This window comes from Macrobrachium nipponense, chromosome 45 (assembly GCF_015104395.2).
Source record: "Macrobrachium nipponense isolate FS-2020 chromosome 45, ASM1510439v2, whole genome shotgun sequence".
Classification (NCBI taxonomy): Eukaryota; Metazoa; Arthropoda; class Malacostraca; order Decapoda; family Palaemonidae; genus Macrobrachium; species Macrobrachium nipponense.
Genome location: NC_061105.1, coordinates 4,515,846 through 4,533,382, shown reverse-complemented (window position 1 = coordinate 4,533,382; position 17,537 = coordinate 4,515,846). Strand labels below are relative to the sequence as shown.

The 17,537-nt window shown below is 40.6% G+C and overlaps 2 protein-coding genes across 2 annotated transcripts in view; one reads left to right on the top strand and one right to left on the bottom strand.

Moving 5' to 3' along the window:
* Window positions 1-17,537, top strand: part of LOC135214061 (probable RNA-binding protein 19) — an 82,708-nt gene that overhangs the window by 63,642 nt on the left and 1,529 nt on the right. The gene's annotated exons all lie outside the window — the stretch shown is intronic.
* Window positions 4,405-11,783, bottom strand: LOC135214040 (probable RNA-binding protein 19). Its single transcript, XM_064248155.1, has 10 exons — window positions 11,636-11,783; window positions 9,257-9,393; window positions 8,429-8,508; window positions 7,976-8,154; window positions 7,421-7,603; window positions 7,047-7,183; window positions 6,373-6,554; window positions 5,697-5,813; window positions 4,992-5,094; window positions 4,405-4,462 (listed from the first exon to the last, which is right to left on the bottom strand). The coding sequence occupies exons 1-10, from the start codon at window positions 11,781-11,783 to the stop codon at window positions 4,424-4,426; spliced, it is 1,305 nt and encodes a 434-aa protein (XP_064104225.1). The 3' UTR covers window positions 4,405-4,423.

Here is a 17,537-nt window from a genome sequence, read left to right as displayed (position 1 = left end):
CATCCACTGTTGTAATCCACATCTGTGCATTTTCTGGCACTTAAATCCATATCAAACACGGATGATAAACTACATGCTGTTAGTAAGGCCCCATATATCTACAAAGGTTGATATAAACACCACATGCTTCAAGCCTTTAGTACCACCAGTACCGGAATATTACAAATCCTTTTACCATGATAGTGTCCGTTAAGTCTTTCATTCCATTTGCTGTAAAATTGTGGAAGGGTCACCCTCACTAGGTTATTGGTGCTGATGCTTCTACATCTGAGAAAGCCTGTAGTAACACACTTAATGGCTACAAGAGATGTTGCCTTCCTTTTTCTAAATTATATCTTGCTGTTAATGTACTACATACCTTTAGATCTGGATGAACTCTCTCTCTCTCTCACTCTCTCTCTCTCACACACACACACACACACAGCTGTATGGCTTACTGACTACTGCACAAAAAACACAAACTCCAATGCAATATTTCATTCAAATCAGTGATATTTTTGTTTCCCTTCATTCAAACACTAGATATGATATAGATTCGATACAGTAGATGCTTAAGTGACATACTTTGCTATTAAGGTAATGAAATTATGATCATAATTTTACCAAAAAAAAAAAGTTCCTGTTTTAGAAAGCCGGAAAAATTATCTAAAAACCAAACAGTGATTTTCTTATTCTCTCAACTGTCAATTAAACAAAGGAAATATCTGGAATTTTACTTCTCTTAGTTCTCTGTATAAAAAACTTGCACTCAATTTCACCACATTCATTTCAGTCTTGCTAAATGCCTTATACTTGCACAATATTCTCTCATACATTGATAATAACAGGAAAAATGACCGAAAATACTGGTTTGTTCAAAACAAAGGAGTTGCATCAACAGGTTATTTGTTTCTTTTCTCTTCATAGGCTAGTCCCTAGTTTACGACAGGGATTTCTGTTCTTGCGCCTAAGTTGTAAGCCGAAAATCATGTAAACCGAAACATCATCGAAAACCCCAAGAAAACCTTACTTTAATGCTTTGGGGTGTATTGAAAAACTATTAACTGCCTTTTTATTGCATTTTCATCAAAACCTTCAAATATGATTATTTGCCTTTTGGAATCATATTTCTTCCATAGAACAGGCATTATAAATGCCATAACTGCAGAGCATGCATCATAAACCAAGATTTCTGATGAATATATATATGATATTGTTATGATACATAAAGTTTTGTACATACTTACCTGGCAGATATATACTTAGCTATAGTCTCCGATGTTCCCGACAGAATTTCAAATCTCGCACATGCGACAGGTAGGTCAGGTGGTCTACCCATTCCGCCGCTGGGAGGCGGGTGTATGAACCAATCCCCGTTTTCTAAATCAGATTTTCTCTTCCACCTGTCTCCTGAGGGGAGGCTGGGCGGGCCGGGCCATTAATCGTATATATCTGTCAGGTAAGTATGTACAAAACTTTATTGTATCATAACAATATCATTTTTGTACATGAACTTTCCTGTCAGATATATACTTAGCTGATTGGCGCCCTTGGTGGAGGGTAAGAGACAGCTAAACAATATAGAAAAGGGAAACAACACATGTTGTAGGATATAAAAACCTTGGTTCTTACCTGGTTAGGCAGAAGACTTCATGGATACTGTCTATGAGTCTGCATTGCCTGAAGAGCTACAGCGAGGGCGTGACCTGTTGCTGAAAGACTCTTCGGATCTACCAAAGGGATTTCTCATCCAGTTACATGGCAGAATCCAAGTAGGATCTTGTCAAAGGGGTTCGCCCGCTTACATGACAGAACCTGTCAACTACTATCAAAAGGAGCCAAAACAATCCAGACCACCTAACCAATCTAACCCGTTTTAGATCTAAGACACAAAAGAGATGCCTACCCGCATCCTCTTTCATTCAACCATAAAAACACAAACCAAATAGGATAAAAATTAGCTAAACTAACAAGGATACGTTTCAGCTCCCTGCCCCAGCAACGAATCCACAGATACATAGGGTCCTAAGGCGAAGCACTTATCATACGTGATCCTGACGTCTCTCAAATAGTGGCTTGCAAAGACCGAGTTACATCTCCAAAATATCGCCTTCATAAGGTTTTGTACCGACATGTTCTTGTTGAAGGCTAGAGAAGTTGGCAATGGCCCTCAATTCATGGGCCTTAACCTAAGGAGCTTGAACTGGTCCTCGTCACATGCTACATGATTCCTTAACTAGGCTTCTCAAAAAGAATGCCAGAGCATTCTTAGACAAGGGCCTACTGGGGTCCCTCACAGAACACCAGAGGTTGTCCGTATTGCACTTAAGTTGTTTCTTCCTTCTTAGATAATACTTAAGGCTTCTAACAGGGCAAAGAGCCCTCTCTGCCTCTTCCCCTACGAGAGCAGATAAACCTTGTACCTCAAAACTCCTGGGCCATGGATTCGAAGGATTTTCATTCTTAGCTAAGAATGAAGGGAAGGCAACCAACCGAACAAATCCCAAGACTGATCTTTGAAGCCTACCAAACTCCTTCTATGGCTTGAAGTTCACTCATCCATCTTGGCGGATGCCAAAGCCAATTGAGGAAAAGGGACTTGTTGGTTAGGTGTCCTAAAGGAAGCTGAGTGAGGAGGTTCAAACTTGCAGACCTCAAAAATTGAAGAACCAACGTCGAGATTCCAATGGGTCTCGAGGACCCTTTCTTCGTTGGTCTCGAAGACCTGATCAGATCATGAAGTCCTTGTTATCGGAAATGTTCAAGCCTCTGTGCCTGAACACTGCGGCTAGCATACTGCGGTATCCCTTGATTGTCGAGACTGCTAGCCCACACTCTTCCCTGAGGAAAAGAATGAAGTCAGCAATCTGGGTCACAGAGGTACTGGAAGAGGAAACTTTCTGATTCCTGCACCATCGACGAACATCCCACTTCGACTGGTATATTCGCAAGGTGGAAGATCTTGCTCTGGCAATAGCTTTTGCAGCTTTAGACGAAAATCCCTTCACTCTGACGAGACTTTGGACAGTCTGAAGCCAGTCAGACCGAGAGCGGGGAGGTTTTTGTGATACCTGTCGAATTGGGGTTGTCTGAGCAAATCCTTCCTTGGTGGAAGGGATCTTGGAAGGTCCACCATCCATTCCAGTACCTCTGTGAACCAGTCTTGGGCAGGCCAGAACGGAGCAATCAGAGTCATTCTTGCTGAATCCGAAGCGGCAAACTTCTTTAGGGTCTCTCCCAGGATCTTGAAGGGAGGAAAAGCGTACATATCTAGACCCTTCCAATCCAGCAGAAGGGCATCCACTGCTATTGCCCTCGGATCTGATATTGGAGAGCAATACAGGTCTAGTCTCGCTTTCATTGCAGCCACCTCCGAAGACGTATCCTCGGGTTCGACGCAGGGAGCAGGGGCTGAAACAGGGCAAGAAGGATCTGCTTCTACGAGTGTGTTAGGTTCTAAATCTAGCTTGCTAATGCGAGACCTACTCGAGCTTCTAGAGGAAGCCTTACGCACCCTGTCTCTCTCCAACTTCCTCAAGTAGGAAGAAAGAGACTTCCACTCATCTTCATTCAAACCCTCACATTCCTTACTGGGTTATTAAAAGCACAATCATTCCCCCTACACCTCATACATACAGTGTGAGGGTCCACCGAAGCTTTCGGTAACCTCACCTTACAAACATCCACTGAACACACTCTAAACATAGCAGGAGTTTCAACAACAGAATCCAAATCAGACATATTCAAAGAGAAATCCAAAGCAAAATCTAAACAGTCCACAAAAAGTGTATGTCAAGCCAAAAAGATCCAGTACGTCACCAAAAATCCATCCAAAAAAGATCCAAGGCAAGCGAGAGCGAAATCAACTATCAGGAGGAACCCACAACAGGTGTTGCCGGTTCCAGCGACAGAGAAAATCTGATTAGAAAACGGGATTGGTTCATACATCCGCCTCCCAGCGGCGGGAAGGGTAGACCACCTGACCTACCTGTCGCGTGTGCTGCGAGATTTGAAATTCTGTCGGGAACGTCGGAGACTATAGCTAAGTATATATCTGACAGGAAAGTTCATGTACAAAATTGAAAAGTCGTAACCTCGGAACGTAATAATCCGGGAATGCCGTAATCTGGGGACTGCCTGTACTGTTACAAGCAAATTTCTACATGTTATCTATTTTGAAAAACGCTCAGTTTCTCTAATGTATGACATTCCAATAACCACATTTTGTAATGGCTTCAGCATACTTTAGCATATGTACATACTTCAAAAACATTCAAATGTACTTGAATACTTAAAGAAAGGAACACATCCATGGAATATACTGCATAGCACATAAACATAAATACATTACCTCCGCCTGAAAGAAATTGCTGAGCCGTCTTTTCTCGTAGTTCTTCACTAGTTTCCATCGTCCTTAGCCCATTCCCAAAACCAGACGTTCTCCCTATAGATGGGTGCTGTGGCAGAGTGCTTCAAAAGCTTTCTAAAATAAAGAAAAGAAATTGTTACACACAATCAATTCATGCTCTCTTTCCAAAGAAGGAATGAGAGGCATTTATTTTTTCCAGTCAATTAAAAGAATATTTTTTTCTTTAAGAGCTACTTTAAACATCTTGATGCTACGTTTGTTATTAATTCTAGTGTTACAGCAGAATTCAAGTTAAACATTTACAAAAGAAGTTAGAAAGTCAATCCTTATTTTTTACTGATACATTACTTTTCAAGGTAAAGTCATTGCTGATTTAAAAACAACACAATTTCATAATGTGTTCTTATTCTGCAGAAACTTAAGAAATCCAATTTCTAAAAAGTAAATGGAGATCAAGAGTACGAGTCAATTTGAATAATGAAAGAAAATATTTTTGCATCAAACTATCTTACTTTAATAATATTTCCTTATCTTCACAGTTTATATTATAACTTGATATGAGTGTTTGCTTGCTTTGAATACTAATAATGATAAAAAACAATGATGATAACAATTTGAACTGTATATAAAGCACCTTACTCACCTTAGCTTCCTCTCGCGTTACAAAATCAACAAAGCCGAACCCTCTGTGGTCCTGGGTGGCCGGTTTATTTGGCAGCCTCACTGATTTCAGCTCTCCGAAAGTGCTGATCAAAGTAAATGAAGATACAGAATCAAAACTTTTAAAACTTTATATGGTTCAAAACTCAAAATAATTTTTTTCAATCACAATTTCAAAACTCAAGCCTTCTACTGGTAGCTTGTTCTCTGTTAACTTTGAAAATAATGGCTAAACATGTTTTGCTAAGAGTACACATACATTACTAACTGTCCACTGAAGTGCTGAAAATTTCATTTAATGTCTAAAATACACTACGTAAATACTACCAACAACCCCAAAACGTATACCTAAGAATAATCAATGTTACTATCAAATGGCAAATTTTCTAGACTGCATTTTCTCTTACATATGTAATCATCAAACAACCACCTTTTCGTTGTTTACCCTCTTGTACACATTAGTGCCACTTTTAGTTTATGCAATCCTCATCATTTAAACTCTCTCACTTTATTTCTCCTGTTCTGTCACTTGTCCAGTACATTACAGTATTACCCTCAAGGCCTTGTTAATTTTAATTTACATTTTTTTTAATCTGATGGGTTGCTAATACAACCAATAAAACTAAAATGCATAAAAAATAAATGAATACACACACATACAATTACACAAAACCAGATTGTAACTCACGCAAAAAGCTGGCGAATTTCCTTTCTTGTGGCTTCAAAAGGAATATTCTTGACAAGGATTTTACTTGAGTGTTGTTCACCAATGTCATGCATCATTCTTGCACTTGTGACAGGTGTCCTGAAACAATGCAAAATCCTCAGGTTATTAGTCTACAAATGAAAAATAATGCAAATTATGATCCAACAATATGAACACATCATATATTTACAGATATGCATTTTCCATTAATACTTAAATAATGCAGTGACTTAAAATTAATATACATCACAACAACCCTGACAAACGTCTAAGTACAGTAAATCTTATAAAATACTTGTTATAAAAATTCCTTGAATAAAAATCAGCAATTTTTTCACTATAATGTACTACTGTTATTTAATTAGGTCTAATTTGCTCAATTACTACTGATATCTTGCATATCTAGGGGTTCAGTGAAAGACAATTTAGTAGTTATAACTAGGGGTTAGGTTCACTGAAAGATAGTTTTCAAATTGAATAATAAAATAGTTGAAAAATCTGGACAACAGTATAAACAAGGAAATCCATAATTTGTAAGAATAAAACATAATTCTAAACAATTGTCTATTATTTGAAAAAATGTCCTAATTACTTTTGCTTTCCCAATACCGTAACATACATAGCACATCAGCTGGTGGCTATAAATGCAAATACATACGCTAAAGTCTTCTCGGATAATTTTATTTGCAGGTTCTTTTCTTCTAACAGAGAGTCCTGCATTTCTCTCAATGCTTTCTGTGCATCCGACTGCTTGATGAACTGTACGAAGCCGTATCCTTGGGAGAGTCCTCGTCTCTTGGCAATCAAAACTGAGTGGACTGGACCTGCTCTTGTGAAATGCTGAAATGTAAAGACAAAACTGAAAAAAAGAGGATTCACTTCAACTACATCATTTTCTATAGAGCTACCCTTCAGGTTTGAATTCAGCATGATTAAATATAAAAAACTAAAACTACTAAAGCAGATGGTGGTATAAATTAGATCCTCTAGGTCTTACCAGATTATCAATTATCATTGTTCATTGAATCAAAAATACTTCACTCCAGAGTATAGCTTATTCACACAAGATTTTTTTTTTCAAGTGCCAGTGCGCTCTTGCCTTCCACAATCCACAGGCAAAACTCCAAATACTGTATCTCCGATGCTTTTTCACGTGTATGAATTGTTGCCATGAAAACCAAGATTTCACTAACTGGAACTGTATCTCAAAAATCTTTCCTCTCCATGTTTTTAATAGGTGTGAATAGACACGTTTTAATATTGCTGAACAATCACATCATATTTAACTGAGATCCACAGGCTTAGGAGCTGTTCAGTCTCTACTATCCTTACCTTCTTTAGAACCTTTTCTGTTGTACTGAAATTAAGATTCTTGACATAGACAGTGGTGTTGGGTTCAGGAGCTGGTAACTTTTTGGACTGATTTTCCTCCTCCTTTCCTGGCTCTGATGATTTCTCTTTTTTTATTTCTGTGTAAGTACAAAACAAATAAATGACAGATCACAGCAACTTAATATAAGTGGGTCAAAGAAAATATCTTTCAATATTATATTTCAGAGAATGAAAAACCAAAACCTGATGTTGCACAGCATGAACAAAACATAGAACATAATGAATTCAGAGTACCATCTACAGAAGCAAAGGTACTACAGGTTCCATGCAGCAGCATCATCCTTTTGGCTCTAACTGCATTTATAAACACTAACCTTTACCTTCACCCTGTGGCTCAGTTTTCATATCCGTTGACGACTTTGATTTTTGCGCAGCATCACTCTTGAATACTTGCTGAGGAGCCCACTCAAGATACAGAGGCAAATAGTGAAATTTGCTGTACGCTAGGCTACGGAAACCTTTCTTTGCCTCTCCTGGATCTAGATACTCCACAATTCCTGAAAACATAATTTTAACCACCTACATTCAAATATACCTAAAACTCAGATAAAATAAAACTGGTTTCAGTGATAAAAAGTAACATGCAAAACAGACAGGAAACAATGACATAAAAATGATTTTATTGCAGCATTCCTAGTAAAGGAGACAATTCACAATAAGTACGTGAAAGCAATGCATTATCAAGAGTCATACAACATTTTCAATTTATACAGTTTATTAAATTTGTAAAGTTGTAATATATTGAATATCATCTAATACATTCTTTAAGAATAAAACTGTCAGGCCAACACTATGGGAGTTATGGTAAATCAATCAGTGGTCTGGTTGAACTATAATAATAAAAGCCTTACATGATATAACATACACACCTGTTACACCAGCAGGAGGAAGAACCACTCTCCCAAGCTCTCCGTATCGGGAAAAAATCTGGAACAATTCCTGAGCTGTTGTGTTGGCAGGTAAATTCTTGACGAGTATTACCGTGCTTGACCTCTGCACGCCAGGGCTAGTGAACGCATCTAAGGATATACCATTTTCTTCCAAAAACCTGTTGATCGCAGTAAAATTGATTGATGTCACTTTCATTCTGAACTGTACTGGTTCATCATACCATTGTTACCACAGCAAAGGTGGCTGTTATATTATTTTTTACCACACCACTGATATTTAAGCTGCAAATAAAGTAAATCTATCTCAGTTCCAATAATCAGTGGTCTTATTAAATCATTAATTGGACTCAAAATATAACTTAATAAAAACTTTACAGGATACGACAGCACACAATCTTAAAGAGGCTATCAGGGTCATTAATCATCACTTACCGTCTGGTTTCATCAACAATCTGAGATTCCCCTAACGCCAGATTTACTGCAACACTTTGCTTGCCTTCAGATTCTAGAATCTGTAAATGGAAAAACATTGCCATAACTTTAATGAGAACAAGTCTAACTTATATGAATATAAGGGCAAATTTACTACTTGAAATCCAACCAACCATAATGAAATATTTTGTTTTTACTTTATTATCTAACTTTATTATCACAACAAAATAGCAAATCAAGATACATTGCAAATCACGTTAATTCCACCTTACAAGACTATTAGGTAGATCAATATAGTTTATAGAAAAGTATAATCTGTTACATATAACTGAGGAGGAGATGGTTCTACAGGAGATCAATCATCAAAATGAGTTACATAAAAGGAAAGAGATGCACTTGAAATATGGAATAAAGCAGATACAATACAAACAGTTACTACATTATAACTACAATATAAACAGAGAAGTCATTAGAATAAATTCATACAATAGAAATAAAAGTCATTAGAATAACTGTAGATGAAATCAAGATTATGATTTTCATAAAGTACAGTATATTCTACTTAAACTGGTGTGTCATATTCCAAGATTCTCCTACAGCTAACAGTGGGGCTTGTGCTTGAATAAGAGGTGAAACTAGATCTGGGGTAGAGACGTTGGACACCTGAGAGGGAACTGACCAAAGAGAACAGATGAAAAGTGGGATGAACAGAGTGGAAATGCAGCTACAACAAAGAAAACTTAAACAAACAAAATAAAAAATGTGAATCTGTGATGAATTGGAAGTGCACTAATCTTATTTCAAGTACATAGTACACCACAAACTTACCTCTTGCTTTGATCTTTTATACTTTTCAGCCATGATGTCTATGACAGCTCCACTGCCCAAGAATAACGTGTTCCAGTTATGCCATGAGCCTGCTGTGGCTTTCTGCTCCCGGGCTTTCTTATCTTTGAAGCTTTCTCCTTCTGACATGAAAAAAGCGAGTGCAGTTTGATAAAAAGACAGTGTTAAGTAATAAACATGAAGTTTTTATGTTAAAACAAAGTTTAATGTATACTTACCTGGCAGGTATATATATAGCTATATTCTCTGTTCCACCTGGCAGAAATTTTCAAATCTCGCGGCAAACGCTAGTAAACCTATTAGTAGTTCAGGTATACCACCACCCCGTTACCGTGGCGCTAGCGCCAGGAACCGTTCCACTTGGGCCAGATTTTCTCTGAACCCTGTCTCCTGAGGGGAGGAGGGAATTGGGAATTAAATATATACCTGCCAGGTAAGTATACATTAAACTTTGTTTAACATAAAAACTTCATTTTAATGTATGACACTTACCTGGCAGGTATATATATAGCTGATTGACACATTTGGCGGTGGGTCAAAGACAGCAACATTGTTGAGAGTATAAAAAAATTAAAATTATTAATTTACTCTAGGTTCCTTACCTGCTAAGGTAGCTGACTTCATTAGGTCCTGCCTCTTAGTCGCTTAAACTTTAGGAGCTCTCAACAAGGAAGTGTCCTGTATGTGAAGAAGCTAAGACTGGAACTGACAACTGGGCGTGACCAATGTGTTGACAGAAACCCTACAGCCCTCTTATGCCACGGCATTCAAGCTTAGTAATAGATCAATACCTGAAACTACACACACACACCACACCAATATAATACAACCAGACTGATAAAAGTAAACACACTTTTCTCAGACGACCAATAAACACAAACACCATCACCTGATAAAATACTAGCTTAAAAGAAGGTTATGGGGTGGTAACTCCTTTGCCCAATACTGTACCCGAGGACACGTATGGACCTAGCGTCTGACAATTATCAAAGGTTGTCTGAATATCCCTCAGATAATGAGACGCAAATATTGAATTCGTTCTCCAAAAGGTAGATTCAATAATTTCTTTGAGGGCTAAAATTCTTTTTAAACACCAATGAAGTCGCAACTGCCCTGACTTCATGAGCCTTCACTTTCAAGATACCGAAGCTCTGTTCTTGACACAACATGTGAGCTTCTCTAATTAACTCTCATAAAGAAGGCTAGAGCGTTCTTTGTCATGGATCTACTGGGGTCTTTGACTGAGCACCAAAGAGCATCAGAATTCCCTCTGATCTCTCTTGTTCTTTCAATGTAAAAACGTAATGCTCTCACTGGGCAGAGAACTCTTTCTTGCTCATGTCCCACTAACTCAGATAAACCCAAGACATCAAAGGATCTTGGCCAAGGATTCGCAGGGTTCTCATTCTTGGCCAAAAAACCTTCCTGGAATGAACACACTGCGTTACCATGTCTCCATCCCATTTTCTTTGAAATGGCCTGAAGCTCACAAGCTCTTTTAGCCGTTGCCAAAGCGACTAAAAAAATAGTCTTCTTAGACATATCTCTCAGAGAGGCTTTCTCTAAAGGCTCGAATTCACTAGAGGTTAGATGCCTCTAGACAACATCGAGGTTCCAAGCAGGTGGCCTGCATTGGGGCTGTTTCTTAGTACCAAATGACCTAATCAGATCTCTAAGGTCCAAATTATTAGAGATATCAAGATCTCTGTGTCTAAACACTGAGGTCAACATACTCTTATAGCCTTTGATTGCAGAAACTGACAATCCTAAATCCTTCCTTAAGTATAGGAGGAAGTATGCGATTTGGGTCACAGAGGTACTGGATGAAGACACTTTCCTCTTCCTACACCACTTACTGAAATTTTCACACTTCGACTGATATACTGCGATTGTGGAGGTTCTTCTGGCTCTAGCCACTGCACTGGCCACCTCTCTAGAATATCCCCTCGCTCTGACAAGACTTTCGATAGTCTGAACGCAGTCAGACCCAGAGCGAGGGTATTCTTGTGAAATCTGTCGAAGTGGGATGTCTGAGTAAATCTACTCTTAGAGGAAGAGTTCTTGGTGTATCTATTGTCCATTCCAGTACCTCTGTGGAACCAACTTGGGCCGGCCAAACGGAGCATTAAGGTCATCTTATTCCTTGGCTCTCCCTGAATTTCTTCATAACTTTCCCCAGTACTTTGAATGGAGGAAAAGCGTAAACGTCTAGGTTTGTCCAATCCATCAGGAAGGCGTCGACCGCCACTGCTTCCTGATCTGGAACCGAGAGCAATATGGTTGGTAATCTTTTTGTTCTGGTTGTCGCAAAAAAGATCTACCACCGGACGGCCCCACAACTTCCACACGGCTCTGACATACCTCCAGGTGCAACGTCCACTCTGTCGGTAGAAGTTGTCCTCTTCTGCTCAACAGGTCCGCTCTCATCTTCTCCCCCTGTATGAACCTGGTGAGCAGAACAACGTTTTACCTCTTCGCAAACCCAAAGTAGGACTTCCTTTGCCAGCATGTAGAGGGGAAAAGAATGAGTCCCTCCTTGTTTGCGGATGTATGCCAGAGCCGTGGTGTTGTCCGAGTTGATCTGCACTGTCTTGTCTCGAATCAACTCTCTGAAGTGCTTCAAGGCCAAGAAAATTGCCATCAGTTCCTTCCTGTTTATGTGCCAACTTGTTTCTTCCTCGTTCCAAAGACCGACACCTCCTGAGGGCTAATGTCGCTCCCCAACCTGCGTCCGACGCGTCGGAAAACAAGATGAGGTCTGACTCTTCTGTTGAAGCGACATCCCTTCTGCTAACCTGCCTGGGGTTAGCCACCAACTTGATTCCTCCTTCACTTTGGCAGGAATTAGAAACTGGAAGGAATCCGGTTTGCGATTTTCTTGGCTATGAATCCTTCAGAAAAACTGTAGAGGTCTCATGTGCAGTCTTCCTAGAGAAATGAACCTCTCTAGCGAAGAGAGTGTGCCCAGTAGACTCATCCACTCTCTTGCTGAGCATCGGTTTTTCTCTAGGAAGTCCTGCACCTTCCGAATGCATAGGGCTTGCCTTTCGGGGGAGGAAAAACGGAAAAACCCGAAAAGTCGCTGACGATATCTGAATCCCCAAATAAACTATCTGTTGCTTGGGATTCAACTGAGACTTTCCCAGGTTTACCACAAGACCTAGGTCTTTTGCTAAGTCCAACGTTTGTTTCAGGTCCTCCAGACATTGACTTCTCGATTGGGATCTTATCAACCAGTCGTCCAAGTAAAATGAGACTCTGATCCCTCTTAAATGCAACCATCTTGCTACATTGGACATCATCCTCGTGAACACTTGGGGGGCTGTGCAAAGGCCGAAGCACAGGGCCTTGAATTGAAAGACCCTGTTCTGAATCACGAACCTTAGATACTTCCTGCTTCCTGGATGAATCGGAATATGGAAGTATGCGTCTTGTAAGTCCAGGGTAACCATCCAGTCCCCTGGACGTACCGCTGCCAGTACTGGATCGTTCGTCTCCATAGTGAATTTGGTCTTTTCCACGAAAACATTCAGTTGACTTACGTCCAGCACTGGTCTCCATCCTCCCGAGGACTTCGCAACCAGGAACAACCGGTTGTAAAATCCTGGAGATTCATGATCCAGAACAGGTTCTATGGCTCCTTTCTCTAGCATGGAAGAGACTTGCTCCCACAGAGCCTTTTTCTTCACTAAATTGTTGTAATTTGCCCCCAGGGCTCTCGGAGATGTTGCGAGAGGAGGTTTCTTTAAGAAGGGAATTTTGTACCCTTCCCGAGCTACGTTGACGGCCCAGGGATCTGCCTTCATGTTCTGCCAAACTTCCCAAAATTCTTGAAGTCTGGCTCCTACTGCTGTCTGGAGGACTGAGTTCTCATTGTTTAGAGGTGGTCTTGGCTCCTCTTTTCGCTGGTACTCTCTTGCCTCTAAAGGCGGGTCGTGCGAAAGTTCTGCCTCGAAAGGGCTGTTGCGAAGGCCTTGATTCTTTTGGAGTTTTCTTCACCAACTTGGATGGTAAAAACTTCCTTACCGACGAAGAGAGCAGATCTTGAGTGGCCTTCTGAGAAAGAGCCAGCGCTATATCCTTAATAACCTCTGACGGAAACAGTTGGTTTGAAAGGGAGAGACATCAAACTCTGATTTCTGTGCGTTGGAAACACCTTTAGAAGCGAATGAGCACAAAAGCGACCTCTTCTTCAAAACTCCTGCTGCGAACAATGAAGCCAGTTCATTTGCTCCATCTCTCAAAGCCTTGTCCATGCAGGACATAATGCTCTTAGCCACTTCCGTATCCTGGGCATCTTCGTCTTCTAAGGAATTCGCCAACGCTCCCAATGACCAATCTAGAAAATTGAAGACTTCGAAAGTCCTAAAAATTCCTTTAAAAAGATGGTCAAACTCGGACGAAGTCCACCAGACCTCGGCAGACTGCAACGCCTGTCTGCACGAACTGTCCACTATACTGGAGAAGTCCCCCTGGGAGGAGGCAGGTACTCCCAGGCCAAAACTTTCTCCAGTAGCGTACCATACCCCAGACTTAGATGCTAACTTGGCTGGGGGAAAAGCGAAAGAGGATTTCCCCGCTTCTTTCTTGTCCTTCAGCCAGTTATTCACTCGTTGTAGCGCCTTCTAGGCCGAAATTGACAGAGTCATCTTAAGAAAAGAGGACTTCTTTGGAGTCTTAGTCTTAGAAAACTGAGACAGGGGAGATAAAGGTGCCGTAGGTTGAAATTCCCCTTCGAAAATAGACAGAAGACGTGAAGTAAGAACCTTGTAATCCGAAGATGGTTCCACATTCTTCTCTTCAACAAAGTCCAATTCTTCTTCTGCTGAAGAAATGTCTTGCAGATCACTATTGTTGTGACGCTTTGCTGATGGATTAACGTCCTGCCGCCTGCGTCCTGCCACCAACGAAGTCTCTGCGTCCTGCCGTCTGTGTTCTACAACCACCAGAAGAATCGATGTGCTGCCGTTTGCGTCCTGCGTCCATTGTAGACACGTCTGCTTCCTGCCGCCTGCGTCCTGTGTCCACAAGCGGTTCCGCGTCCTGACGTTTGCGTCCTGTTTCTACCGAAACAATCTTCTTCTTCCTGCGTCCTGCGTCCTGGAACACAACGCGATCGCCCGTCTTCGTAGAGCCCGTGCGTCCTAAATCCTCGGCGCGCAAACACTTGTCTTCCGTCTTCTTGGAAGACTTAACGGGAAGGAAATCGTTCTTACGCCTTGCAGGTCCTTGCAAAGGAGCATCCCATGAATTAACGAGAACTGCAAGCTTAGACTGCATTTCTCTTAAGAAATCCTTCGTACTATCTTCCTGACGAACAGCCGTAGGAGGAGGAGGAAGACGAGAAAGACTAGGACGTAAAGGAGAGCGATCTTGGACTCTACCTGAAGGAGATAGAAGAGGAGAGAACAAGCAAGAGGACTGGGGGGAGTCTCTTGACGAAATCCAGGAACGTACGGGCCGTACCGAGTCTTCTTTCGATCGAACAATCTTCTTCCTCTTGGTCGGAACCATGTCCTCGTCGTCCGAGGAGGACAAAACCTCCGGGCTGCTCCAAGCTTCACGATCTTGAGCACGTCTATCCTGAGGAGTCTATGTCCTTAACGTCCTCGGTAAGGGGGCGAGACACTACCGAGTACCGATGTTCCCGCTCTGATGTTGAACCATCAGAGGACGCATACTTCCCAGTTACGCCTTTTCTGCGGCGAACTGCAACAGCCTGGGATCTTACAAAAGGACTGTCCAAAGGGACGCCTGACCGGGTGGGTAAAATCCTCTCTCGCCTCCCTTCGACTGTCGACATGCCTTCTCCCTTTGGGTTCTGGGAGCTTGACAGAGGTCTAGGTCTAGGAGCACGAGAGAGACGATCAGACGCCCCCTCCACTACACTTTCACTGACATCAAAAGCACTGACTTTATCCGTAAGGCGCTGTATTTGGTCACCCATGGACGCAAGGGCAGCGAACACCTTAACAATCTGTGTATCGTTCGTCTCCTCCGATACAGCGCGCGCAGGAGATACCTGGGGAGAAGGAACTACCAACTCTACGTTAGAAGGAGCTGGAGAGGAAACACATTCACTCCTTTTACTAGAAGTATTCGACCTCTCACTACGAGAAACAGATCTCCTTACACAATCTTTCTCAAGCCTTTCAACATATTTCATAAATATCTTTCCACTCTCCTTCTCTGACAATTCTCACACTCAACACCACCTACTCTCCCAAGTACACACATTCTCTCTACACTTCTTGCAAATGGTATGAGGGTCGACCGAAGCCTTCGGCAACCTTACCTTACTCCCCTCTTTCACACAAACTCTAAACATACTACCAGTGTCAGACATCTTCCAAGAACAATCCAAAGCGAATGCCAAGCTAACGTTCCCAAGTACGATACCAAAAAATCCATGAAAAGTCAGCAACGAGAAGAAAATCCTAGCAGGGAACCACCAACAATGTTGCCGGTTCGGCTGGCAGAGAAAATCTGGCCCAAGTGGGAACGGTTCCTGGCGCTAGCGCCACGGTAACGGGGTGGTGGTATCCTGAACTACTAATAGGTTACTAGTGTTTGCCACGAGATTTGAAAATTTCTGCCAGGTGGAACAGAGAATATAGCTATATATTACATACCTGCCAGGTAAGTGTCATACATTAAAATCTTACTTTCATTAACACCTAAATACCTTAAACTAGTATGTAGTTGCTACTATAAAGTTGTGGTTAAAAGCTTGGTGAGACCATCCACTCTACTAGCGTTCTATAAATGCCGACAAGAGGCACGAGGAGAGGATGAAGAGGGAATAAAGAATATGAATCTCAACACAGCAGAGGAAATAGCAAAGTGGACAAGAAGTAGGTAACCAAGTGAAAGAGGAAAGATATGAAATGTCTGTAAAGGTCATGATACTCTTGGGGATAATGAAGAATAGTTCCAGGACCATCAGGAATAACAAGTCATTTCCTAAAAGTAACAGTAAAGCAATCAGTTAAAAGCTGAACAGAATACTATATAAAAAAATATTGACACTGGCCCAGAAAACTAGTAAAAGGTAACTACAATAATAATGTAGAAAGGAAAAGTGGATATTACTACACACTATATTGTAAGGTACACCGTACACAGTGAAATCTTTTCAGGTATACATTAATAAATCATTCAGATTAACTAACATTTGGAACTGCCATTATTAGTTAGCAGTCTCCAACACTAATTCACTATTGTGCCTGATGACCCTGCAAAGCCATTCATATCCAAGTAATGCAAGGTCATTTTCCCTCAAAAGAAAAGCAAAAATCATTGTTTAATCTTTCAACACCAGCATGAAATGCAACATAAAAAAACAAGGAACAGACAATCATTATCACTTTTCATAAGATTTTCCTTTAATGGATTTAATTTAGAAATGAAATCACTCTCCAATCACATCTGTTCTGTGCACTTTCTGCTTGAATTCCTACTGGTCAAAATCTTCCCTTACACCCTTTCCAAGATTTTTCCTACACCTTTTCAATTTATTTTGTGCACTACTTCCATGTCTATTACCTTTCTGACTAATAAGAGTATGTTCTTTACTAAAACATTTGATTCACCATTAGAATTAAAAGGTACTATATATAACTGATCATTACTTCAAAACCCCTTAATACTGTGCTAGTATTTTTTTCTATGTAATCATGTGTCAAAACCTGAGGAACTTGCCACAACATACCTTTCTCTTTGTTTCCTTTTCGTCGCAATGAGCGGGAAGGAGTGCAGAATGCGCCCTTTAAATGAAGTGCCGCCTAATTTGTTTTGACATGGCAAGAACAGAATGCTCAGGAAACATGAAAGTGACAGTGGCAAAGCCTTTTGGACGCCTTGTAATCTTGCATATGGAAGTGTGTATGTCCGGTCACTTTACCTGAAAAAGCCAGTTAAATGAAGAATGTCATCAGCTACATGTTTAGTGAACTTTTAAAAATTAACTTGTCACATAAGAGAGTGAGGGAAATATACCCAGGACTCTAGCAATAAATTATGTCAACATGAAACAGCTTCATGGCAACATACATACAAGTACATATATATGGACATTACAACCCATCCATTCTATCTCAAAGTTCAAAGCTCAACTTACAAGGCAGAAATTCCTATCACAATCTTCACATTAATATCTACAACATAACAGTTTTAAAAATTCACATATTTTTTCCTAAAGCCCAATCTTTAAAATGTTTAAATATTCAATGCAGTACTGAGGAATATCATTCCATTACAAATA